The 26074-nt window shown below is 45.9% G+C and overlaps 1 protein-coding gene across 3 annotated transcripts in view; it reads left to right on the top strand.

The window, feature by feature from the left end:
• The window catches only part of rnaseh2b (ribonuclease H2, subunit B), a 49013-nt gene that overhangs the window by 18153 nt on the left and 4786 nt on the right, over positions 1 to 26074 (top strand). For 2 of the 3 annotated variants that reach the window (XM_080204259.1, XM_080204260.1), the window contains exons 8-11: positions 7295 to 7376; positions 10281 to 10329; positions 17087 to 17164; positions 22026 to 22181. In XM_080204259.1, coding sequence (XP_080060385.1) covers positions 7295 to 7376; positions 10281 to 10329; positions 17087 to 17164; positions 22026 to 22139 — 323 coding nt within the window. In that variant the 3' untranslated portion in view covers positions 22140 to 22181. Of the gene's footprint in view, positions 1 to 7294; positions 7377 to 10280; positions 10330 to 17086; positions 17165 to 22025; positions 22182 to 26074 lie in introns of those variants that run through there. The other variant, XM_080204261.1, reaches the window with a different exon arrangement.

The following is a 26074-nucleotide window of genomic DNA, read 5'->3' on the forward strand; positions in this document are numbered from 1 at the left end:
ATACTTGGTTGGGAGAATGTGAATGATCATTCACAATTTCTCCAGTGTCCCAGCCGCTGGTTATCACTTGACAAGCATTATTATAACCGACTCAGTTAATGGTATGGTGTTGGGGAGAGTTGTGGAACAAAGAGATCTGGGGGATACAGGTTCATAGCTCCTTGGAAGTGGAATCACAGGTGGACAGAGTGGTGAAGAAGGCATTCAGCATGCTTGGTTTTATTGGTCAGAACACTGAATGCAGGAGTTGGGATGTCTTGTTGAAGTTGAACAAGACATTAGTAAGACCACACTTGGAATACGGTGTATAGTTTTGGTCACCCTATTAGAGAAAGGATATTACTAAACTAGAAAGAGTGCAGAAAAGATCTACTAGCTCTTACCGGGACTTGATGGTTTGAGTTATAAAAAGAGGCTGGATTGGCTAGGACTTTTTTCCCTGGAGTGCAGGAGACTTGGGGGTGGTCGTATAGAGCTCTATAAAATAAATAGGGGCTGAGATCAGCTAGATAGTCAACATATTTTTCCAAAGGTAGGGGAGTCAAAAACTAGAGGGCATAGGTTTAATTTGAGAGGAAAGGGATGCAAATGAGTGTAGAGGAGCAGTTTTTCCACATAGAGAGTGATGAGTGTCTGGAACATGCTGCCAGAGGTAGTTGTAGAGGTTTGGTACAATTTTGTCTTTTAAAAAGCATTTAGACAGTTACATGGGTAAGATGGATATCGAGGGATATGGGCCAAATACAGACAACATGGACAAGTTGGGCCAAAGGTCCTGTTTCCACGCTGTAAACCTCTATGACTCTACGATTGCCTGGTCATTTCTCTCACTGTTATGCATTGGGACATTGCTGTGTGCAAATTGGGTGCCTACAACATGACAATAACCACACTTTTGAAGAAAATTGTCAAAAGTGAGACGAGAGCCCTGAGATACAAAGGTTGCTCATTTGTAGCTGATTATCAAAGTAAAATGGGAGAGACATTTAATAAATTCCTTGCATTGATCTTTAGTAAAGAGAAGTATATTCAACAGTGGTTGAAATTATGATGAGAAATACCATGATGCATTAAAAAGCATTTTTAGGTAAGTCATTAGGTTGAAGAAAGCCAAAGTGCTCAAACCCAAAGGGATATTTCTTTGGAGCCAAAGGAATATGAGGGGTGAAATAACAGAGGCTTTATATCTTATATTTCATGGCTGTATGCCAGGAGACTGAGGAGTGACAAATATAGTACCCATTTTAAAAAGGGAGAGAGCACTGATTCTGAGGAATCACAGACCAGTTACTTTAACATCTGTGCTAGGGAACGTTTTAGAGACTTTAGAATTCTGTAAGGAGATAACAAACATGGTGATTGAGGGAAATGGAGTGGATGTGGTTTACTTAATAGCCAGGTTGGTTGACAGCTAACAGCAATGGAGTGAATTCATTCTGCCCCATAGTTCACACTGAGCGACAGATAAGAATTTGGTGGTAGTCATGTCTGTATGATGTGTATACTTTAGGAAAGTCTTTGAGGTACCAGGCAAGAAATTACTGGAGAAGATTAGGCATTATTGCTTTAGAGGCGGGACAGCACTCCAGAATAAAACTTGGTTTGAAGCATTAGAAGAGTAGGAGTTCAGAGTGGTTTAAAAGTGGTTGCAAACAGGTAAAATTGATGAGATGGTGAAATAGCCTGAGAAATAGCAGGTGGAATTCAATGTCAGAAAGTAAAACAAAATTAAAAGCACTAATTATACTCTGAACTGCTGGCTGAGTGCTGGAGAAGAGCAGAAGGATTTGGAAGCACAGGGTTGACGGGACACTAAAGGCAGCACCTCAAGTAATGACGTTAAAAACACAAACAGAATTCTATCATAAGGCATAAGATTATAAAAGCCAAGTGATAAGAGTGAGCTTTGACAACATTTTATTAAGACTTCAGTTGCTGTACGGTGCAGTATTGAGCTCCACACCAGAGGAAGGATATCAAGAGGGCACAGGGCAGATTTACAAAGGTGCCCGTTGGCATGATGAAGTGCAAAATAATAGTGAAAAATGAGGCTTTTAGTAGAATATTAAAAGGAGTGATACAAGTATTTAAAAATTGAAAGGAAGGGGCAGAGTAGATAGAAGCATACAGTTACCAGAAGTTGGGGGACCATGGGATTTAAGATCATAAGCACAATAGTGGGGGAAATGCCTTTGAACATGTTTATAGAATTCACTAAGAGATTTAGTGATTGATGTAAAAATGTCAATATCCAATATCAAATTAAGTGAGGATAAAGGAAGCATAGCGGACAAATGTGATTCACCTCACCTATGGTGTAAATTCTGACTAGTTATACAACATGGTCTGTTTCTCTAATTCATGACTGTAAAATACTTTGAGGTGTCCTGGGGTGGTGAAAAATTTAATGTAAGTTCAAAGTGGTCCCTTCTTTAAAGGAACTGAAATAAAAAAAGGGAATAATGCCTTCAAAAGCTCATCTGTTTCTCATGCCCCCTTGCATCTGTTCTTATCATGCCAAATTTAATTTATAGTGCCTGAGCCAGCCCTGTGCTTTGCGCAGTAAAACTTTCAGTTTCCCTTTACATCAGGTGAGGCGATTTGTCTGCCTTGGGACACTAAGCAGTGCACATAATCAATTATGTTCTGAATACAATGGGATGAAAAATTACTTTGTACTGCACATTTTGCCCATACAGCCTCTTTGTAAATACACAGGTCTCTAGGTAACTCAAGAGCCCTCCAGCTCTCTGTATGTCAATGTTAAATATCTAATTCAAACCCAAATGAAGCCTTTGAACGTGCTGTAGGAATGTGCATAAATTCAAATATGTTTTATTTATCCACTTTGACCATGCTTCTTGATTGAGAGATTTTCTGTATGAGGAGAACCTCATCTGATGATTGCACTAAAATGAGGAGCTAGGTCGTGTTGATAGCAAGTTATAGAATGACTAGTTGTCTTATCGTATGGACATTGATTGGGTGGTTCAAACCTTCATTTGAGTTTGAAAGTAGGCATGGATGCAGACATTTAAAAAAAACTGGAAGACTCAAATTATCCGCTGACTGAGACACAGACGTCAGGAATGCAAAAGTCAGGATCTTGTCAAGAGACCAACAGGAGTGATTCAGTATCTTTAAAAACAAGTTAAAAATAGAGTCAGAAAAGTTTCTTAACATTTTCTCACGGCTATCTTTCTGGCTCCCCTCTTTCTCCCTTACCCTTTATTGGTTTCCATGGCGTGCTCAGATTTTTAGACTTCTTTAAACAAAATTGCAACTGTCTTATTCATTCGTGGGATGCAGGTGCCACTGGCATGCAATGTACCGTCAAATGCCTTGTTGTGAATAAGCAGGTAGTTTGGTTAGGGTGCATTGACCCAAACAGGCATCAGAGTGTGGCGACTAGGGGAATTTCACAGTAACTGCGTTGCAATGTTAATGTAAGCCTTATGTGTGACTAATAAATAAACTTCAAATGCATAGCCCATTTACCTTCTTTTGTGTAACCATACATGCATGATAACTTAGAGAGGCCAACTTGTGCACAAGACGTTAAGGCTGCCTGATGGCTTAGAGAGGACATTGTGGTAAGACTGGAGTTATTAGCTATCCCTAATTGCCCAGGCAAAGGTGATGTTGAAACTGCTGCAGCCTACATGGTGATATTCTGTAAGGTGACGGTACATCCACAGTGCTGACCCAGAGGCAATGAATGAACAGCGATGTATCCCAAGGCAGGATGATAAATGGCGAGGAGGGCAACTTGCAGGTGGTGGTACTCCCACGTGTCTGCGTCTGGATGGTAGAGATCATGCATTTGGAAGGTGCTATTGAAGAAGCCTTGGAGAGTTGCTGGAGTGTGTCTTGTAAATGGTATGTGCTTCAGCTATGGGATTAAGTTTGCTGATGGTACAAAGATAGGTAAGAAAACAAATTGTGAGGAGCATACAATAAGCCTGCAAAGGGTAAAAAATTGTCAGGTGGAATATAATCTGGGGAAATGTGTGGCTGCCCACTTTGGAGAGCAGAATATGATTTAATTGGAGAGCGATTACATAATATTGCAGAACAGAGAGATCTGGCTGTCATTGTAAATTAGCCACAAGTTAGCATGCGCATATAGCGAGTGATTAGGAATACAATTGGAAAGTTGGCCATTATTGCAAAGGGGAACATGTAACAGTAGGGATGCCCTGCTACAGGGCATTGGTGAGACTGCACCTGGAGTATTGTATACAGTTTTAAACAGTGTGTACCTTACTTGATGAGGGACATTGGAATCAGTTCAGAGAAGGTTTACCCAGGCTGATTCCAGGGATGAAAGGGCTGTCCACTGAGGATAGTTGTGAAGTTTGGGGCTTATACTCACCGGAGTTTAGAAGAATGAGAGATGATCTGGCTGAAGCATACAAGATTCTGGGGGCACTTAACAGGATATCCACTAAGATGTTTCCTTGTGGGGGAATCTAGAACTAGGAGGCACAGTTTTAAGGGGTCTCCCTTTTAAGACGAAGATGAGGAGGAATTTCTTCTTTGAGGGTTGTTAATCTTTGGAATTCTCTTCCTGTGAGCAGTGGAGGTTGGGTCATTGAGCGTATTCAAGGCTGAGTTTGACAGATCTTTGATCTACAGAAGAATCAAGGGTTATGGGGACAGGCAGAAAAGTGGAGCTAAGGGCCCAATCAGATCAGCCATGGTGGAGGCTGCCTCGCTAAATATTTTTAAGAAGCGGGTTGATGGGTTTTTGATAAGAGAGGGGATTAAGGGTTATGGGGAGAGGGCGGGAAAGTGGAACTGAGCCACGACAGATCAGCCATGATCTTATTGAATGGCGGGGCAGGCTCGAAGGGCCAGATGGCCTACTCCTGCTCCTATTTCTTATGTTCTTATGATCTCACTAAATGGTGCAGCAAGCTCAATGGACCAAATTACCTACTCCAGCTCCTGTATCTTGTGACGCACTGGTGGTGGAAGGAGTAAATGTTTAAGATGGTGGATCTGATGTCAGTCAGCAGCTTGCCTTGCCCTGGATAGTGTTGAGCTTCTTGAGTGTTGTTGGAACTGCACTCATCCAGATAAGTGAAGGGTATTCCAACACACTTCTGGATTGTACTATGTAGGTAATGATAAGGCTTGGAAAGTGAGTTACTCATCACAGAATAATCAACACCCAGCTCCTGGCCTGCTCCATGACTACAGTATTTATGTGGCTGATGCGGTTAAGCTTCCGGTCAGTGGTAAGCCCCTGGATGTTGATAGCTGGGGATTCAGAAATGATGATGCCATTGAATGTCAAGAGGGAATGGTTAGACCCCCTGGGGTTGGAGATGTTCATTGCCTGGAACTTGCCACTTATCAGCCCAAGCCTTGCATACTGTTCAGGTCTTGTGGGCACAGACTGCCTCATTATCTGAGGAATTATGAATGGAATATCCATCAACAAGAGTCCCCACTTCTAATCTTATTATGAAGGGGAACAGCTGTAGATATTTGGATAGAGGACATTATCATGAGGAACTCCTGTCGTAATGTCTTGGGGCTGAGATGATTGACTTCCACCAACTACAGTCATCTTCCTTTGTGCTAGTTGTGAATCCATCCTGTGTCAGAGCTTCTCACTGATTGCCATTGACTCCATTTTACTTGATGCCACAGTCTGTCATAATGCTGCCATGATGCCACTGGCAGTCACTCTCTTCCCTCTGGGATTCGGCTCCTTTGTCCATGTTTGGACCAAGGCAGCAATGAGGTCAGGAGCCAAGTAGCTCTGGCAGAGGCTAATCTGAGTGTCAGTGAGTAGGATATTGCAGAGCAATTGCAGCAACAACCTTCCTCCCCTTTGCTGATTGTTGAGAGTAGATTGGTGGGACAGTTAGCTAAACTGAACTGACCCTGATTTTTGTGGATCGGACACAGCTGTGCAGTTTCCCATGTTGTTGATTAGATGTCGGTTTTGTACCGGAACAGCTCGGCTCGGGCACAGCCAGCCATGGAGTACAATTCTTCACACCAGCCTGTTCTTAGGACCCAGAGTCCTTGTTGTGTCCAACAAGCTCACCATTTCTTGGTATCACTTGGAGTGAACTGAATTGGCCAAAGGTTGGCATCTGTTCTGATGAGGATTTTGGGAGGGGGCTGGGATATCCCTTCTTGCTTGCCTGGCGATTACCTACTCCCACTCCTCCTGAACTCTGTAGCTGCTGAGTATACACCTCCTGAAATGTACTCTCCATGGAACTCTCACCTTCTCACGTGCACGGTAAAGATGATAACCACGCTTCAAGCTCACAAACACAGAGCTGCTGAACCAGCACTTGGCAGTACATCTTCACATTTCTGCCTTTCCGGGACAGGAATTCTGGAACTCCGGCATTGAACAGCATGTGCACACGATAAATTCCAGCTGTCCTCCCATGTCTGCTCACGGGCGTTTAATATTTTCTTCTTTTTATTTTAAGACTATTTAACTGTTTGGTTAATGCTGCAAATCTAAAGCACTCAAAAAGACATAAACACTTCTAGATTTGATTTATTATTTTCACATGTATTAATATTCAGTGAAGAGTACTGTTTCTTGCATGCTATAAAGACACAGCACACCATTCATAGAGAAGGAAACCAGAGGGTGCAGATTGTAGTCATAGCTAGAGCGTAGAGAAAGGTCAACTTAATGCAAGTTAGGTCCATTCAAAGGTCTGATGACAGCAAGAAAGAAGCTGTTCTTGAGTTGGTTGGTATGTGACTTTTATATCTTTTGCCCGATGGAAGAAGGTGGAAGAGAGAATGTCCGGGGTGCGTGGGGTCCTTGATTATGCTGGCTGCTTTGTCGAGACAGCAGGAAGTGTAGACAGTGTCAATGGATAGGAGGCTGGTTTGTGTGATGGATTGGACTACATTCATGACCCTTTGTAGTTTCTTGCGGTCTTGGGCACAGCAGGAGCCCATACCAAGCTGTGATATAACCAGAAAGAATACTTTCTGTAAAAGTTAGTGAGAGTTGTAGCTGATGCAAATTTCCTTAGTTTTCTGAAAAAGTAGAGGCATTGGTGGGCTTTCTTAACTATAGTATCAGCATGGGGGGACCGGGACAGGTTGTTGGTGATCTGGACCCCTAAAATCTTGAAGCTCTCGACCATCTCTAATTCGTTTTTAAAGAAAATAGCTACTGAATATACTAATCAATAAATTAATTGCTTACCTGTGATTCACCTCCGCTATTGATCCTTACGTTGTTGTGTCACTTACTAAATTTTTAAAATTGCATTTTATTTTATTTTGTTTTCTCCAGAGGATTATCTGCAGTACGCTCATGGTTTATTATCAGATTATATTCCTGCCGATCTAAGTGTGGAGCTTCTTAAATTCTTGGAGTAAGTATTGGACAAAGAGCTGATTATAATTAAAAATTATTTACTGCCAAGCTTTGAATTAAAGTATCATTTCTTCACTTACAAAATGTTTGATTAGTACATATGGATATTCGAATTAGGAAAGGGAATAGGCCATTTAATCTCTGAAGCCTGTTCCACCATTCGATAAGATCATAGCTGATGTGATTCTGGCTGCTGTCTTTCCGTTATACCAGGCTTGTCCAACCTTTCTGCTTAGTGGTGGGGGAGCGTGGGGACATTTCAATCTTCTCAATTGGGATTTGGGGGCACGACAAGTTTTTTTTTATTCGTTTGTGGGACATGGGCGTCGCTGGCTGGCCAGCATTTATTGCCCGTCCCTAGTCACCCTTGAGGGCAGTTGAGAGTCAACCACGTTGCTGTGGCTCTGGCGTCACATGTGGGCCAGGCCAGGTAAGGACGGCAGATTTCCTTCCCTAAAGGACATTAGTGAACCAGATGGGTTTTTTCGACAATCTACAATGGCTTCATGGTCATCAGGAGAACTTTGGAAAGATAATTGGGAAGATGAATTTTTTAACAAACCTGACACATGAAAATAGACAACTTACAGAGCAAAAAAAAATCACAACAATGAATTAACATTTTAAAAATAAGTAACAAATGAAGACAACTATTCGAGTGTAAAAGGGTGAGCGTGTGTCTGCCCAGCTCACTCCCAAGCTTAGGGTGTCCACTCACTCACTCATCCACTGTGAGAGTGCCCTGTTAGTGTGTGGGGTGAGGGTGAATGAGAACCCTGACTGGAAGTGAGTCAGATGACACTCTCCCCTCCCTCTCAACCTTCCCTCTCTCCATTCACTCACACACACCCTTGCACTCAGCCAGCCTTGCCCTCGTTTGCTCGCTCAGTCACTCGCGTTCGTTACATTAAATGGGGAAGGGGAGAGTGGAGGGAGATCAGGACCAAGGCCTGAGGCCTAGCAGTATCTGAGCATGCGTGCCTGCAAAAGGGGGCAACAAGAACTGGGGCCCCTTGTTGCTCTGTGAGCCACGCAGAGGGGCTTCTGCAACCCATGGCTTGGACAAGCCTGCCCAATACACTTGACTCCCTTGTCAATGAAGAATATATTTAATTCTGTCTTAGCAATGTTCCGTTACTGTGCCTCCAGTACTGCCTGAGGAACAGAATTAGACAATATAGACCCTTTGAGAGAAAATAGTTCTCGTCATCTCCACTTTAAATGGGAAAACCCTTGTTTTTAAAGTACATACCCTAGTTTTAGTTTCTCCCATAAGGAGAAACATCCTCTCAGCATCCACCCTGACGAGTTTGCTGAGTATTGGGCAGCACGGTGGTCAGCGCTGCTGCCTCACTGCACCAGGGATCCGAGTTCGATTCAGTCTCCGGGTCACTGTCTGTGTGGAGTTTGCATGTTCTCCCCGTGTCAGCGCGGGTTTCCTCTGGGTGCTCCGGTTTCCTCCCACAGTCCAAAGATGTACAGGCCAGGTTGATTGGCCGTGCTAAATTGACCCTAGTGTCAGGGGGATTAGGAGGGTAAATGTGTGGGCGTACAGGGATAGGACCTGGGTGGGATTGTGGTCGGTACAGATTCCTTCTGTGCTGTAGATTCTATTCTATAAATTTGTTTGATTCGGTGAGATCACTTTCTCATGCTTCTAAATCCAATGGTTGCAGGCCCAACTGTTCTTCATGAGATAATTCTTTTGTCTCAGGAATCAGTCAAGTGAACTTTCCCTGAATGCAATGATATCCTTTCTTAGGAGGCCAAAACTGTACACAGTACTCCTGGTGTGTCTCATCAGCACCCTGTGCAACTACAGCAAAACATCCCAACTTTTATATTCCATTCCCCTTACAATAAACAACAACATTGCATTTGTCTTTCTAATCCCTTACTGTCCCTGCATATTAATTCTTTGTGATTCCTGTATCAGGACACCCGGATTTCTCTGTATCACAGAGTTCTGCAGTGACTCTCCATTTCGATGATAAACTGTTTTTTCATTCCTCCTGCCAAAGCCTCCTATTTTTCCACATCATATAAGTGAGTAAATCAAATTTTTGCTCATTCACCTAACCAATCTGTATCCTTTTGCAGACTCCTTGTGTCCCACCTCTCCTTATGTCATCAGTAAATTTGGCAAACATGCATTCAGTCCCCTCATCCAAGTCACTGACAAAGATTGTAAACATTTGGTACCTTATGCACTGATTCCTGTGGCACTCCATTAGTTAACATGCACCCTGACAACCCAAAGATGAGCCACTCTCTGCTCCCAGTTAGCTAACCAATCCACAGTCTATGCTAATATGTTACCTCCAAAGTCAGGAGCTTTTATTTTGTGCAGTAACTTTTGATGTGGCATCTTGTCAAATGCCTTTTGGGATGACAAGTACACCACATCCACAGGTTCCCCTTTACCCACATTGCTTGTTACTTCCTCAAAGATGCTAACAGAGTACAATCTCCACTAACTACACCATCCACACTTGCATTGACAGACCATTGGTGAACTGTAAAGGTGCTGCTCATCATGTAATGAACTCACTTGCTGGGTATTTTGGGGAGTTCATTAAGTGCTTACAGCAGCAACAACTTGTATTTATGTAGCACCGTACATGTTTATTTGTTTATTTATTAGTCACAAGTAGTCTTACATTAACATTGCAATGAAATTCCGCCCACAGTCCAAAGACATGCTGGTTAGGTGGATTGGCCATACTAAATTGCCCCTTAGTGTCAGGGGGACTAGCTAGGGTAAATGCATGTGATTGTGGGGGTAGGGCCTGGGTGGGATTGTGGTCAGTGCAGACTCGATGGGCTGAATGGCCTCTTTCTGTATTGTAGGAACACCTGGAGATTTTCCTTTTGTAATAATACTTACATTTCTGTTTGTTAGGTTACCAGCTGTTTCGACAAAAACGGCAGTGAGCGAACCACCATCAAAGGTTTGTTTCTATTATATTGAATATTGTTTCCTGCTAAAGCTGTTTTATAGAAACCTCTTAAAAAGTCATAAAAAAAAATTACTGACATAAGTACAACTAAAATTTAATAGTGAAGGCTTTGAGTGGGATCAATGTTAAGTATAAAATAATATGTCTGATTTAAGAATATTTTGGCTGAAAGAATAGAACATTACATTATAAGCATTCCCATGAAGACATTTTTAGAAAGAGACCAGAATGCTCAGTATTTTCACCCTGGAAACTGAATCAGAACACTGCAATTTCACCCCTCACTCCTGGACATAATCACAGCTGATATTACAGTGGGGAGGGGAGGAAATTATATCGTTTGTACTCACAGAGCGCTGCACTGCCCGAGGGTCTGTACTCACAGAGCACTGCACTGCTTCGAGGGTCTGTACTCACAGAGCACTGCACTGCCCGAGGGCCTGTACTCACAGAGCGCTGCACTGCCCAAGGGTCTGTACTCACAGAGCGCTGCACTGCCCGAGGGTCTGTACTCACAGAGCACTGCACTGCCCGAGGGTCTGTACTCACAGAGCACTGCACTGCTTCGAGGGTCTGTACTCACAGAGCGCTGCACTGCCCAAGGGTCTGTACTCACAGAGCGCTGCACTGCCCAAGGGTCTGTACTCACAGAGCGCTGCACTGCCCGAGGGTCTGTACTCACAGAGTGCTGCACTGCCCCGAGGGTCTATTCTCGCAGAGCACTGCACTGCCCGAGGGTCTGTACTCACAGAGCGCTGCACTGCCCAAGGGTCTGTACTCACAGAGCGCTGCACTGCCCGAGGGTCTGTACTCACAGAGCGCTGCACTGCCCAAGGGTCTGTACTCACAGAGCGCTGCACTGCCCGAGGGTCTGTACTCACAGAGTGCTGCACTGCCCCGAGGGTCTATACTCGCAGAGCACTGCACTGCCCGAGGGTCTGTACTCACAGAGCGCTGCACTGCCCAAGGGTCTGTACTCACAGAGCGCTGCACTGCCCGAGGGTCTGTACTCACAGAGCGCTGCACTGCCCCGAGGGTCTATACTCACAGAGCGCTGCACTGCCCCGAGGGTCTGTACTCACAGAGTGCTGCACTGCCCCGAGGGTCTGTACTCACAGAGCACTGCACTGCTCTGAGGGTCTGTACTCACAGAGCGCTGCACTGCCCGAGGGTCTGTACTCACAGAGCGCTGCACTGCTCCGAGGGTCTCTACTCACAGAGCACTGCACTGCCCGAGGGTCTGTACTCACAGAGCGCTGCACTGCTCTGAGGGTCTGTACTCACAGAGCACTGCACTGCTCCGAGGGTCTGTACTCACAGAGTGCTGCACTGCCCGAGGGTCTGTACTCACAGAGCACTGCACTGTCCAAGGGTCTATACTCACAGAGCACTGCACTGTCCAAGGGTCTGTACTCACAGAGCACTGCACTGCTCTGAGGGTCTATACTCACAGAGCGCTGCACTGCCCCGAGGGTCTGTACTCACAGAGCACTGCACTGCCCAAGGGTCTGTACTCACAGAGTGCTGCACTGTCCAAGGGTCTGTACTCATAGAGTGTTGTAGTGCCCAAGGGTCTGTACACACAACACTGCACTGTCCCGAGGGTCTGTACTCACAAAGTGCTGCACTGCCCAAGGGTCTGTACTCACAGAGTGCTGCACTGCCCAAGGGTCTGTACTCACAGAGCACTGCACTGCCCCGAGGGTCTATACTCACAGAGCACTGCACTGCCCCGAGGGTCTGTACTCACAAAGTGCTGCACTGCCCAAGGGTCTGTACTCACAGAGTGCTGCACTGTCCAAGGGTCTGTACTCATAGAGTGTTGTAGTGCCCAAGGGTCTGTACACACAACACTGCACTGTCCCGAGGGTCTGTACTCACAAAGTGCTGCACTGCCCCCAGGGTCTGTACTCACAGAGTGCTGCACTGTCCAAGGGTCTGTACTCATAGAGTGTTGTAGTGCCCAAGGGTCTGTACACACAACACTGCACTGCCCCGAGGGTCTGTACTCACAAAGTGCTGCACTGCCCGGGGGTCTGTACTCACAGAGCACTGCACTGCCCAAGGGTCTGTACTCACAGAGCGCTGCACTGCCCGAGGGTCTGTACTCACAGAGCACTGCACTGCCCGAGGGTCTGTACTCACAGAGCGCTGCACTGCCCGAGGGTCTGTACTCACAGAGCGCTGCACTGCCCGAGGGCCTGTACTCACAGAGCGCTGCACTGCCCCCAGGGTCTGTACTCACAGAGCACTGCACTGCCCAAGGGTCTGTACTCACAGAGTGCTGCACTGCCCAAGGGTCTGTACTCACAGAGCACTGCACTGCTCTGAGGGTCTGTACTCACAGAGCACTGCACTGCCCGAGGGTCTGTACTCACAGAGCGCTGCACTGCCCGAGGGTCTGTACTCACAGAGCGCTGCACTGCCCGAGGGTCTGTACTCACAGAGCGCTGCACTGCCCCCAGGGTCTGTACTCTCAGAGCGCTGCACTGCCCCGAGGGTCTGTTCTCACAGAGCACTGCACTGCCCGAGGGTCTGTACTCACAGAGCGCTGCACTGCCCGAGGGTCTGTACTCACAGAGCACTGCACTGCCCGAGGGTCTGTACTCACAGAGCACTGCACTGCCCCGAGGGTCTGTACTCACAGAGTGCTGCACTGCCCCGAGGGTCTGTACTCACAGAGTACTGCACTGCCCCGAGGGTCTGTACACACAGAGCGCTGCACTGCCCGAGGGTCTGTACTCACAGAGCACTGCACTGCCCGAGGGTCTGTACTCACAGAGCGCTGCACTGCCCGAGGGCCTGTACTCACAGAGCGCTGCACTGCCCCCAGGGTCTGTACTCACAGAGCACTGCACTGCCCAAGGGTCTGTACTCACAGAGTGCTGCACTGCCCAAGGGTCTGTACTCACAGAGCACTGCACTGCTCTGAGGGTCTGTACTCACAGAGCACTGCACTGCCCGAGGGTCTGTACTCACAGAGCGCTGCACTGCCCGAGGGTCTGTACTCACAGAGCGCTGCACTGCCCGAGGGTCTGTACTCACAGAGCGCTGCACTGCCCCCAGGGTCTGTACTCTCAGAGCGCTGCACTGCCCCGAGGGTCTGTTCTCACAGAGCACTGCACTGCCCGAGGGTCTGTACTCACAGAGCGCTGCACTGCCCGAGGGTCTGTACTCACAGAGCACTGCACTGCCCGAGGGTCTGTACTCACAGAGCACTGCACTGCCCCGAGGGTCTGTACTCACAGAGTGCTGCACTGCCCCGAGGGTCTGTACTCACAGAGTACTGCACTGCCCCGAGGGTCTGTACACACAGAGCGCTGCACTGCCCGAGGGTCTGTACTCACAGAGCACTGCACTGCCCGAGGGTCTGTACTCACAGAGCGCTGCACTGCCCGAGGGTCTGTACTCACAGAGCGCTGCACTGCCCGAGGGTCTGTACTCACAGAGCACTGCACTGCCCGAGGGTCTGTACTCACAGAGCACTGCACTGCCCCGAGGGTCTGTACTCACAGAGCACTGCACTGCCCAAGGGTCTGTACTCACAGAGCACTGCACTGCCCCGAGGGTCTGTACTCACAGAGCACTGCACTGCCCCGAGGGTCTGTACTCACAGAGCACTGCACTGCCCGAGGGTCTGTACTCACAGAGCACTGCACTGCCCGAGGGTCTGTACTCACAGAGCACTGCACTGCCCCGAGGGTCTGTACTCTCAGAGCACTGCACTGCCCAAGGGTCTGTACTCACAGAGCACTGCACTGCTCCGAGGGTCTGTACTCACAGAGTGTTGCACTGCCCCGAGGGTCTGTACTCACAGAGCACTGCACTGCCCGAGGGTCTGTACTCACAGAGCACTGCACTGCCCGAGGGTCTGTACTCACAGAGCACTGCACTGCCCCGAGGGTCTGTACTCACAGAGTGTTGCACTGCCCCGAGGGTCTGTACTCACAGAGCACTGCACTGCCCCGAGGGTCTGTACTCACAGAGCACTGCCCTGCCCCGAGGGTCTGTACTCACAGAGCACTGCACTGCCCAAGGGTCTGTACTCACAGAGCACTGCACTGCCCCGAGGATCTGTACACACAGAGCACTGCCCTGCCCCGAGGGTCTGTACTCACAGAGCACTGCACTGCCCAAGGGTCTGTACTCACAGAGCACTGCACTGCCCCGAGGATCTGTACACACAGAGCACTGCACTGCCCCGAGGGTCTGTACTCACAGAGCACTGCACTGCCCCGAGGATCTGTACAAGTGAAGCATTGCCCTGCCTGAGGGTCTGCACTCATGAAGCATTGTACTGCCAGTCACCATGTGGTGGGATGCTGAATTAGAGTCAGCTGCTGAGCGGTGTAGTGCTGATCAAGGTACTGTCTTTTGAATGAGATGCTCCCTGAATACTCACTTCCAGCAGAGGTGGCTCTGTAATTAGTTCTGCTGCCTCTCAGCGCCAGGGACCCTGATTCAATTCCCAGCTTTGGTCATTGTTTGTGTGGAGTTTGGACATCCTCCCCGTTTCTGGATGCCCTGGTTTCCTCCCACAGTCTGAAAGATGTGTGGTTGGATTCTGCCCTCAGTGACTAGTTGCTCATTTGTATGTATGTGACTGCCATAGGCGATGTTCTTAACAAGTACATTGAACGTTCTCCTGGCCCTTTCTACATCTTCAGGTAATAATCATACCGTTAGAGCACCTAAACTTAATAAATCTGATCATTTGTGGACTAGCAGCACAAAATGTCAGATTGTGATCAAAAGCCTAACTGATGTTCCCCAGTGATGGAAACTTGCTAAATCTACTGAGTTTCTAAGAACATAAGGAATAGGAGCAGGAGTAGGCCATCTAGCCCCTCAAGCCTGCCCCGCCATTCAGTAAGATCACGGCTGATCTGTCATGGCTCAGTTCCACTTTCCCGCCCTCTCCCCGTAACCCTTAATCCCCTTGCCTATCAAAAACCTATCAACCCGCGTCTTAAATATATTTAGCGAGGCAGCCTCCACCACTTCAACGGGCAGAGAATTCCAGAGATTCACCACCCTTTGAGTGAAGAAGCTCCTCCTCAACTCCATTCTAAACCGTACCCCCTTTATCTTGAGGCTGTGCCCTCTAGTTCTACTGTCCTTTCTGAGCGGGAAGAGTCTCTCCACCTCTATCCTATCCATCCCATTCATCATCTTATAAGTCTTAATGAGATTTCCCCTCATTCTTCTAAACTCTAACGAGTACAAGCCTAGTTTATTCAGCCTCTCCTCATAGTTCAACCCCCTCAACTCCGGTATCAGCCTAGTAAACCTCCTCTGCACTCCCTCCAAGGCCAAAATATCCTTGCGTAAGTGCGGCGACCAAAACTTCTGGTCCATCTACGTGCTTAATGTGATGAGAGTGATGAGAGCAATGAGGCATAGGCAAGAGCTGCCTCAATAGTAATGCCAGCTTCTCAAGCAAACAAATAATGCAGTTAAAAAAAACTTGCAATATAAAGCTCCTGGTGATAGTACAATTACTAGCCTCGCCCAAACGGTGCTGTGACTCAGAAGTGTCAGTGGCAGCTAATCTAAATAGCTTCAGCCAGCGCTGTGAGAGACTCGATGTGCTGTCTCAGTCCACCGTGAACTTTCACCATTGCTGCTACATACTGGTCTCCCACAACATTAGGGAATGACCAGACATGACATTGGTGGGACATCTACACCCTACACATATGCACACCATTTGCTCACTCACTCACCGTGATTGTGACTTCTGAACATGTAAACATGAGGTTTTTCATTACTGCTGAATCTACCCCATATTACAAATGAAGCCAAACTGATGGTTAATTAACATGTGTCAGAAGAGGGCCATGAAGTGGTATGGTTCTGCTCAATTATTTCACTCGCTTGTGAAAGTCCCATTAAAAGGTGCGTTTCTTGCGCTCATTTTCATAGAATAGACTCATAGAATCGCTACAGGGCAGAAGGAAGTCATTCGGCCCATCGAGTCTGTACCGACCACAATCCCACCCAGGTCCTGTTCCTGCAATCCCACAAATTTAACTTGCTAATCCCCCTGACACTAAGGGGGCAATTTATCACGGCCAAGCAACCCAACTCACACATCTTTGGACTGTAGGAGGAAACCCACAGAGACATGGGGAGAATGTGCAGAACTCCACACAGATAGTGACCCAAGACTGGAATTGAACCCAGGTCCCCGGCGCTGTGAGGCAGCAGTGCTAACCACTGTGCTACCGTGCCACCCCTAATGAGTATACTAAAGGGATTGTTTCCCCTCTCTTTCGGCAAACTTACTTTTTCTCTAACATTGGTAGAAAATGTGCACTGAAGTAAGTAAACTTGGAACCTCTGATGGTTAACGGAAGCAATAGTAACAGGGACCCTGTTAGAATAAATTCATCTCTGCGTTGATGCCTCAAGGACATACATGCACTTTCCTGAGCCTAGGATTTGTGTAAGACTATTTTTGTGTATTTGGAGGGAAAAGGGAGTTTCCACACTAAGATGCTGCATTACAATAAGTTATTGCTGGTTCTGTGGACAAGACTCAGTGAAACCTTTGCACCAAGATCTGCATGAAATTCGTTACTTGTGCATGAATTGTCCAAAATCAACACTTGATTACAGTCTGCCCACTGTGTGTTTTTGAGGGGGTTTTGTTTTGGCAGAGTTTTTCTTTTCCTGCAATGAAGCATGCAGCCTTACGGTGTTGCACAACATTGTTCAACCAAAACCTCATAAACTGCTATTACAGAAAAGGAAACTGTCCGGCAAAGTAGTGGAGGCTGAAGAAGACTATACGAAGTTCAACTCTGATTCAAAAGACACAAAGGTAAGGCACTTCCTCAGCTTGACAATCGCACGATGTTATTTTACTGCACTTGAAACCAGGAGAGCCGAACCTCAAATATTTCAGGCACCCTCTATTTTGTTTGGGAATGGTGCGCAGCACTGAGCTGCACAGGTCAGAGGTCCCAGGTCCCCTGCCTGGTCCATGCTGAGCTGATCTCAGCCTGAACACAAGTGGCCTGAGTGCATCTGAGCTAATGGCACAATTGGCCAGTGTGAAAATTAGAATTCTGTTCAAATGTTTAGCAAGCGCTAAATGAATTTGTTACAGGATTTTATAAACTCCTATCCATAATTATAGACAGTCGAAAACAACAGACAGTCCTTGCAATGTGCCGTCCAAGTGGAATTAGAGCCATGTTTAGTTTTGGCCAAAACGTGATCTTCATAATGCAGCTCTTGGGCAATAATTTTTGATCAGGGTCAGAAGGTGCAGTCTCCTGTTGCTCTGAACATTGTCAGTGGGCATCAGAACTCAGTAAAGTTAAAGTTTATTTATTAGTGTCACGCATAAGGCTTACATTAACACTGCAAAAAAGTTACTGTGAAATTCCCCTAGTCACCACATTCAGGTGCCTGTTTGGGTCAATGCATCTAACCAGCACATCTTTCAGGATGTGGGAGGAAATCGGAGCACACAGAGGAAACTCATGCAGACACAGGGAGACATGCAAACTCCACACAGACAGTGACCCAAGCCAGGAATCGAACCCAGGTCCCTGGTGCTGTCAGGCAGCAATGCTGACCACTGTGCTGCCCCACAAATTGTCATATCTATCAGAAATTGTTCTAAATCTGTCACTGACTGACCATCTCCTTCAATATATCACCAAATGGCACACTGGTTAGCACTGTTTAAATGCCAGGGACCCGGGTTCGATCCCCGGCTTGTCACTGTCTTTGCAGAGTCTGCACGTTCTCCTCGTTGTCTGTGTGGGCTTCCTCCGGGTGTCCCGCTTTCCTCCCACAGTCTGCAAGATGTGCTGGTTAGGTGCACTGGCCATGCTAAATTCTCCCTCAGTGTACCAGAACAGGCGGCAGAGTGTGGTGACTAGAGGATTTTCACAGTAACTTCATTGCAGTGTTAATGTAAGCCGACTTGTGACACAAACTTTAAGTTTTCTGGTGACAACTTAAAAATTGCAAAGGATGAAATAAGTTGTGAAGAAATTAAACTCGGGGGTGAGGTTGGCTGGTGAGTGCTGACATTTAATACATAAATAAAGAGGATGCTTACACCCCACTAGACAGGACACAGGAGAGGGTTTGATTGAGTTGTTTGATTAATCCCACTTCCTTGTTCTTCCCACAACCCTATAATTTTTGCCTGTTCAAATCCATGTCCGATTTCCTTTTGAAATTGATGATTGCTTTTACTGCATTTTAAGGTAGAAAGATATAAGACCCTAGAAATAGTTTCTGCAGGAGAGCAGAACCACAGGCTGTAGAAGAGGAATAGTGAAAAATTTAGGTTTGATTGCTTTATGCCAGAAGGTAAGTGTAACATGCTTGGCAAGAACAGATGGCTTTGGACCAATGGTTCTTAAAGTTCTCCAAAGCTGATAGTTTTCCGCGCTCCCCTCATGCCTGTGTCCATTGTAATCTGATTGATAGTGATTCATGGTCACGATTCATCAATAGCAACATGGTTTTTCCTATGCTTAGTGTTTGGGTAGAAATGACCGAGCAAAACAAGAGAACTGCTGATAGCACATCATACCTTTTTTTTTCAGTTCTTTGTTGCTATACAGGATGTTACTAAACTATGTAGAAGTTGCAAATACGAGAACAGCGTGGATCAGTACACGTTAGGTGCATTGACCCGAACAGGCGCCAGACTGTGGTGACTAGGGGGATTCCACAGTACCTTCATGGCAGTGTTAATGTAAGACTTGTGACCTAATAAATAAACTTTACTTATGCATCAATGTGTATTAGCTGTAGTGAATCAAGTAATATTTATATAATTGTTTTGTTGCCAAATCTCTTGGTGTCATATGAGAGGAAGGGAGGCTTAATATTCTTACAAGGCTTAAAATTTGCGAAAGATGGGGAAGAGAAAATATGGGTGTGGGTGAGTGGTTTGTGCGGAGTTTGTGACGGTATTAATAAAATCAAATGTAACACTGGACAGGGATGATGCAGATAAGGGATGATGGAGCAGCCATTATGCTGTTAGGCTTAGACTAGAGATGGAAAGCTGTAACCTGAGGTTCGTGCCCCCAGCTTGGGAGAGCTTTTCATCTGGCACTTGAGCTAATTGTTTTATTATTAAGTACCTGATTACTAAAAATAGTAAAATTTTAAAAACGTATTGAATGGATCCATGTCACTGCTGATTTCACTTCAAAATAAAATTTATCATAGAATCCCTACAGTGCAGAAGGAGATCATTCGGCCCATCGAGTCTACACTGACAACAATCCCACCTAGGCTGCATTCCCGTAACCCCATATATTTACCCCACTAATTCCTCTAACCTACGCATCCCAGGACACTTAAAGAGCAATTTACCATGGAGAATGCACCTAACCTGCCTACCTTTGGATTGTGGGAGGAAACCAGAGCACCCAGAGGAAAACCCATGCAGACACGGGGAGAATGTGCAAACTCCAAACAGACAGTGTCCTATGCTGGAAATTGAACCTAGGTCCCTGGAGCTGTGAGGCAGCAGTGCTAACCACTGTGCGACCATGTCACCCCAAAAGAGTGCAATTGTAAAGAGTGACTTGCATAAGTACTTGAATGGGACTGAAAAACAGGATTACATGGGGAAAAACAGGGGAGTGAGCAAGTTAGACAATTTCAAAAGATCCAGAGCAAGCACAGAGGGCTAAAAGGCCTCCTCCTTTGCTGGATCATTCTATAATTTGCCCTTCATCCACTTTCCCAAATTAATGTTAAAAGTTATCATGAGGGTTTTTATTTTCAGGGTTTTTCTCTCTCTGCTGCCTAATTTTAAATTCCATTATTGGTCTCTTTCAGAGCAGATTAAAATTGCATAAAACGTCCCAATGGCTGATAAAGTTTAAACGGTGCCCTCTTTGTTTAGTAAGGATCAAGTTAGAATTTGATTGTGAGGAAGATATTTGAAACATTGATAGGGTTCTTCGGAAGGAAAGGCCACTGAGTTCTTTAAAACAAAGATAGATAGGTTATTGATTAATAAGGGGATCAGGGGTTATGGGGAGAAGGCAGGAGAATGGGAATGAGAAAAATATCAGCCAGGATTGAATGGTGGAGCAGACTCGATGGGCCGAGTGGCCTAATTCTGCTCCTATGTCTTATGGTCTTGTGGAAAAAGGCTGATTCTGACAGAATGGGTCCAAAAAGTTCACATTGCACTTGTTTGGTTCGTTGGATTGTTATGAGAAGTTAACAGACCTGATAAATGGGGTGAAGTAACAGGTACCACTCCCCACAAGCACAATTTAGCCTGGGAGTGGGCAGTCTGGTGATACGTTGAAATTATATCGTAGTTCAGAAGGTTAAATTACGAAGATACGTCGCATAGACTAGGCTCATTGTAGTGAGTTGAGGCGTAAGCAAATGGAGTTATTTGAAACGATGGTGGCTTGGGTAGAGTAGATGCAGAGAAACCCTTCTGGTGGAGAAATTTAGAATAGGCAGCGTAATCTTAAAATTAGTCAGGCCATTAGTAAAAAAATCAAGAAGGGTTTTTTCATACGAAGGGCAGTGGAAATCTGGAACACCATCCTCACCCCCTGCTCCACCCCAATGCCCAAAGGCTGTGAATACTGGGGCCAGTTAAAACTTCAAGACTGAAGTTGGTGGATTTTTGTCAGGTAAGGGTATCAAGGGTGGGTATGGGTAACCTATGATCTAATTGAAAAGAGGAACAAGCTTAAGGGGCAGAATGGCCTCATCCTGTTTCTATGTTCCTATTCTATAACTAGCTAACTAGGGTAAATGCATGGGGTTATGGACATAGGGCCTGAGTGGGATTATGGTTGCTGCAGACTCGATGGGCCGAATGGCCTCCTTCTGCGCTGTAGGATTCTACGATTCTGTATGGTTCAGCAAATGTAATAAAGGTAAAAAGTGAACTTGTGCAGGACATCAGTTAGTTAAAAGTTGAAGGATCTGGGCATTTGCATTAAAAGAATGGTATCATTGCCATCAAAGAGGTACAGTGACAGTTCACTGGAATGAAAGGTTATAGTGAACACAGGGAAATAAACTTGGGGCCTTTTTCACGGTGACAGAGTTAAGGGAGAATCTCATAAGGTTTTTCAAAATTATGTGAGTTTGGAAGGGTGAAATATTGAATGATGTTTTACCCCCGTTGTTTGCTAAAGGAGTAACAAGGTGGCACAGACCAGGATTATGTAGAATAATTTTAGTTTCCCAAACAGGGCTGGTAGAACATGGAATGCTTTACCATAACTGGAAGAAAAAAATGCTGAAAAATCTCAGCAGGTCTGGCAGCATCTTTAAGGAGAGAAAAGCGCTGACGTTTTGAGTCTAGTATCCACAGTAATTTGTTTTTATCGAATGCTTTACCGTAAGTTGCTATTGAGGCAAAGACCTTAACTTTATTTAGAGAGCAATTGTATGTATTTGAAAAGGAAGGATATAAAGTGATAGGGATTGGAATGGTCAATACTGCTGTAAATTCTATCATTTAGATCTCCAAGTGACATTATACTTACCTCAATTAACACAAATCAATACCAAACACCAGCTAGTTAATTTTATTTATTTAATAAAATCAGTATTGAACTCAGGGCAGACGTGATACTTCTCTAGTGCTTTATAGAATGTAATTTAAGTTCTGCAGGTTTTTCTTTCCAGTAATAACCATTGTTGTTTTCCTCCCTTAGCCCTCCAAGATGACAGCTGCACAGAAATCTTTGGCAAAGGTTGACAAGACTGGAATGAAAAATATATCTGCCTTCTTTACCTCAAAGAACAAAGGAACAACAAAGACGCCGTAACTTTTTTTTTTGAAAAAAAGCAAAATAAAAGTTTTTGTTTTCGTCAAGTGTTGAGTCGCATTATTTTTTGCAGCTTCCCATATCATTCTAATTGGGAAATAATGTAAACTGGTTTAATATTAACAGCTGCTAAATTTGACTGCTCTGGATCGGGCAGATTATAGGCACAAAGCCCATTTTTATGGTTTGAATAAATTAGAGTTTATTCATTAGTCACAAGTAAGGCTTACATTAACACTGCAATGAAGTTACTGTGAAATTCCCCTCGTCGCCATACTGTGGCCCTGTTCGAGTCAGTGCACCCAACCAGCACATCTTTCAGACTGTGGGAGGAAACCACAGCACCCGGTGGAAACCCACGCAGAGAATGTGCAGACTCCACACAGACAGTGACCCAAGCTGGGAATCAAACCCGAGTCCCTGACGCCGTGAGACAGCAGTGGTTGCCACCTTGCTGCCCAATATATCTATTATTAAAATTTTTGTGTCTTTAAGGCATGTTTCTGACAGTCCTGGGATATGATTATAAACTGGAACTTTGCTCTACCATCACTGTTTTGAAGTCAGCCATGTGCCGCAGAAGGCTGTAGAGGCCAGGTCAATGAGTGTCTTTAAGACAGAGTTAGATAGGTTCTTGATTAAAAAGGGGATCAGGGTTATGGGGGAAAGGCAGGAGAATGGGGGATGAGGAAAATATTAGCCAGGACTGAATGGCAGAACAGACTCGATGGGCCGAGTGGCCTAATTCTGCTCCTACGTCTTATGGCCCTCGTATGGCTTTGAAGACCTGTCAATATTGTAAACTCGTTGAGTGCAATCTCACCAAATAAAAAAAAGGCAGACCGTTATCTCTGGCGAGGAAACCCAGCATGGTTCCCTCCAGAAAAGCTTTGGTTTTCTCTCCAGATCCTATAAAGCTGTGCCAGTGTTTCACGCTGTCATACAGGGAGTGGAGGGGGTTGCAGGGCGTCAACGTACTGGCAAAACTCCCCTGCTCAGAGATCAGGGCACAACCTTAAGAAGGGCACCTCGATCAGAACCTGAGTAAGCCCCCTCCCCAGTCTCGCAGCCCAGGTTCCCCCCCGCCCACCCAAACAACCTGAGGCATCCACCTCCACTACAATCCCCTCTCAAAGGCCATTGTTGGCATCCCCTGCTCCTGGTCACCAGCACATCCAGGAGAATTCCACCCCCAACCCCCTTCCTGCCGGCCTTGCCAACCTGTGCCAGGGGGCATTGCCAAGCCACTGTCCAGCCACGCCCTCTTCCCTTGGACTATACTGACCTTTATGACCTCAAGCTGACCCCCAGGACCAGTTTCATGTCTAGGTGAACCTGAACCCCACTGAATATCTGGTGGGGAGTCATCTTAGAATCACTACGTGCCATTCGGCCCATCGAGTCTGGTGTGGCAAGGGGCCCGGAAGATCGGAACTTGGAAACTTGCTCTCTCCAGGAATTTGAACGTGTGCCACCATTCCCACTGAGGGAGAGTAAGGGCTCAAAATTACCCCATTCATTTTCAGCTTCCGAATCAGCCTGCAAAATGGCATGATCCCTGCTCAGCCTCCAGTTTTACTGCCACCTCCAAGAAAACTGTCTGATAAATGAGTTCACTGACCGATTTCCCAATCCCATTCCCTGGAGATACAGTGGGGAGACTTCAGTGGGAAATCCCATCCCTTATCTTGATGCTTCGTTTCCCTTCTCCCTATTAGTTTAATATTTGTCTATAACTTGCCACTGGGCAGAAAATTCTCCACTGATAACACACACAGGGTCTTCGGAGATCGCCGGGCACCAGGTTAGTTACTGATGACAATAACAAGATTGCAATTTAATTTATTTTAACTTTCAGCATCTTCTAGATAGAGCAGATATGCCAACATCATATTTTCCTCTTCAACATGGGCATTAGCGGTGATGTTGTTTAGGTGACACCTATTTCTCTATTCCAAAGCAGTCCCACAAATGACCCCAAATGAGTCCTACCTGTATTGTAAAGGACTAAAGAGTGAACTATTTAAATAACCTCCAAAATAGAATTGACCTGAAGTTTTGGTACAGTAAAAAGTCTCACAGCACCAGGTTAAACGACACAAGTTTATTTGGAGTCACAAGCTTTCAGACCTCCTTCAACAGGCTTAAACCTGCTGGACTTTAACCTGGAGGTGGCACAGTGGTTAGCATTGCTGCCTCACAGTGTCAGGGACCTGGGTTCAATTCCCGGCTTGGGTCACTGCCTGTGTCTCCTTGTGTTTCCTCCGGGTGCTCCGGTTTCTTCCCACACTCCAAAGATGTGTGGGTTGGGTGAGTTGGCCATCCAAATTCTCCCTCAGTGAGCCCAAACAGGCACCAGAATGTGATGACTAAGGGATTTTCACAGTAACTTCATTACAGTGTAAATGTAAGTTGTCTTGTGACTAATAAATAAACTTTACTTTGATGTTGTGAGACTTCTCACTGTGCCCACCCCAGTCCAACGCCGGCATCTCCACATTAAAGTTTTGGGATGTAGGAATTTTTGTTTTTGGAAACGCCCCCTTCACTGTGTGTAAGTATTGTATAAATAAAGATGCATGTTACCAATATTGAAAGGCTCTTGAATTTTTATTTGCCTCCTGAAAGTGTGCACCTTTAAAAAAATTTTTCTGTCAGAGCTGCTGTGGTTATGGGAACATCCGCTTTGGGAATTACTAATAGTGTTCTGGAACAGCTGGGAGGACAGAACTTTGGATGAGCCTGAAATGCCCACCCAGAGTTTCTTGTGCTCATTTGAATTAGACCATAAGATCGTAAAACATAGGAGCAGAATTAGGCCACTCGGCCCGTCAAGTCTGCTCAGCCATTCAATCCTGGCTGATATTTTTCTCATCCCCGTTCTCCTGCCTTTTCCCCATAACCCCTCACCCCCTTATTAATCAAGAACCTATCTATCTCTGTCTTAAAGACACTCAATGACCTGGCCTCCACAGCCTTCTGCGGCAAAGAGTTCCACACATTCCCCACTCTCTGGCTGAAGAAATTCCTCCTCATCTCTGTTTTAAAGGATCATCCCTTTAGTCCGAGGTTGTGCCCTCTGCTTCTAGTTTTTCCTACAAGTGGAAACATCCTCTCTACGTCCACTCTATCCAGGCCTCGCAGTATCCTCTAAGTTTCAATAAGACCCCCCTCATCCTTCTAAACTCCAACGAGTACAGACCCAGAGTCCTCAACCGTTCCTCATATGACAAGCTCTTCATTCCAGGGATCATTCTTGTGAACCTCCTATGGACCATTTCCAAGGCCAACACATCCTTCCTTAGATATGGGGCCCAAAACTGCTCACAATCCTCCAAGTGGGATCTGACCAGAGCCTTATACAGCCTCAGAAGTGCATCCCTGCTCTTGTATTCTCACCTTCTCGACAGCACGGTGGCATAGTGATTAGCACTGCTGCCTCACAACGCCAGGGACCCGAGGATGTGCTGGCTGTTCCAAGGCCAGCACACCTTTCCTTAGAGACAGGGCCCAAAATTGAGACAGATTTGCCTTTATTGAGAAGTTCTCATCTCCACAGGCCATCTGAAATCACTTCACCAGCATTGGAAGTATGTGTTGAGTCACACTCAGGAAATTCAGAAGCCAATTTGTGTAGAGCAGGCTCCCAGAAACGAAATTGCAGAATGTGGTAATGACCAGATTGTGTAATTGCATTGGTTCTGGAGTTGGTCTGAGGTTACAGAGAGCCAAGAAACGTTGGTAGAACATCTCAGTAATGTTTTAGAGGGAGGAAGCCCTAATAGGCTGGCCATGATACAGGAAAACCTCTACAATCTCACATTTACCGACTATAAAACTAACCCGACTGCAACACAGGAATTTCATTTATGTAACGCCTTTCACATGGAGGTCTAAAAGCCAGGGAAGTACTTTTGAAGAGAGGTCACTAATGT

The sequence above is a fragment of the Carcharhinus amblyrhynchos genome, chromosome 15, assembly GCF_965287045.1.
Source record: "Carcharhinus amblyrhynchos chromosome 15, sCarAmb.v2.hapA, whole genome shotgun sequence".
NCBI classification, from domain to species: domain Eukaryota; kingdom Metazoa; phylum Chordata; class Chondrichthyes; order Carcharhiniformes; family Carcharhinidae; genus Carcharhinus; species Carcharhinus amblyrhynchos.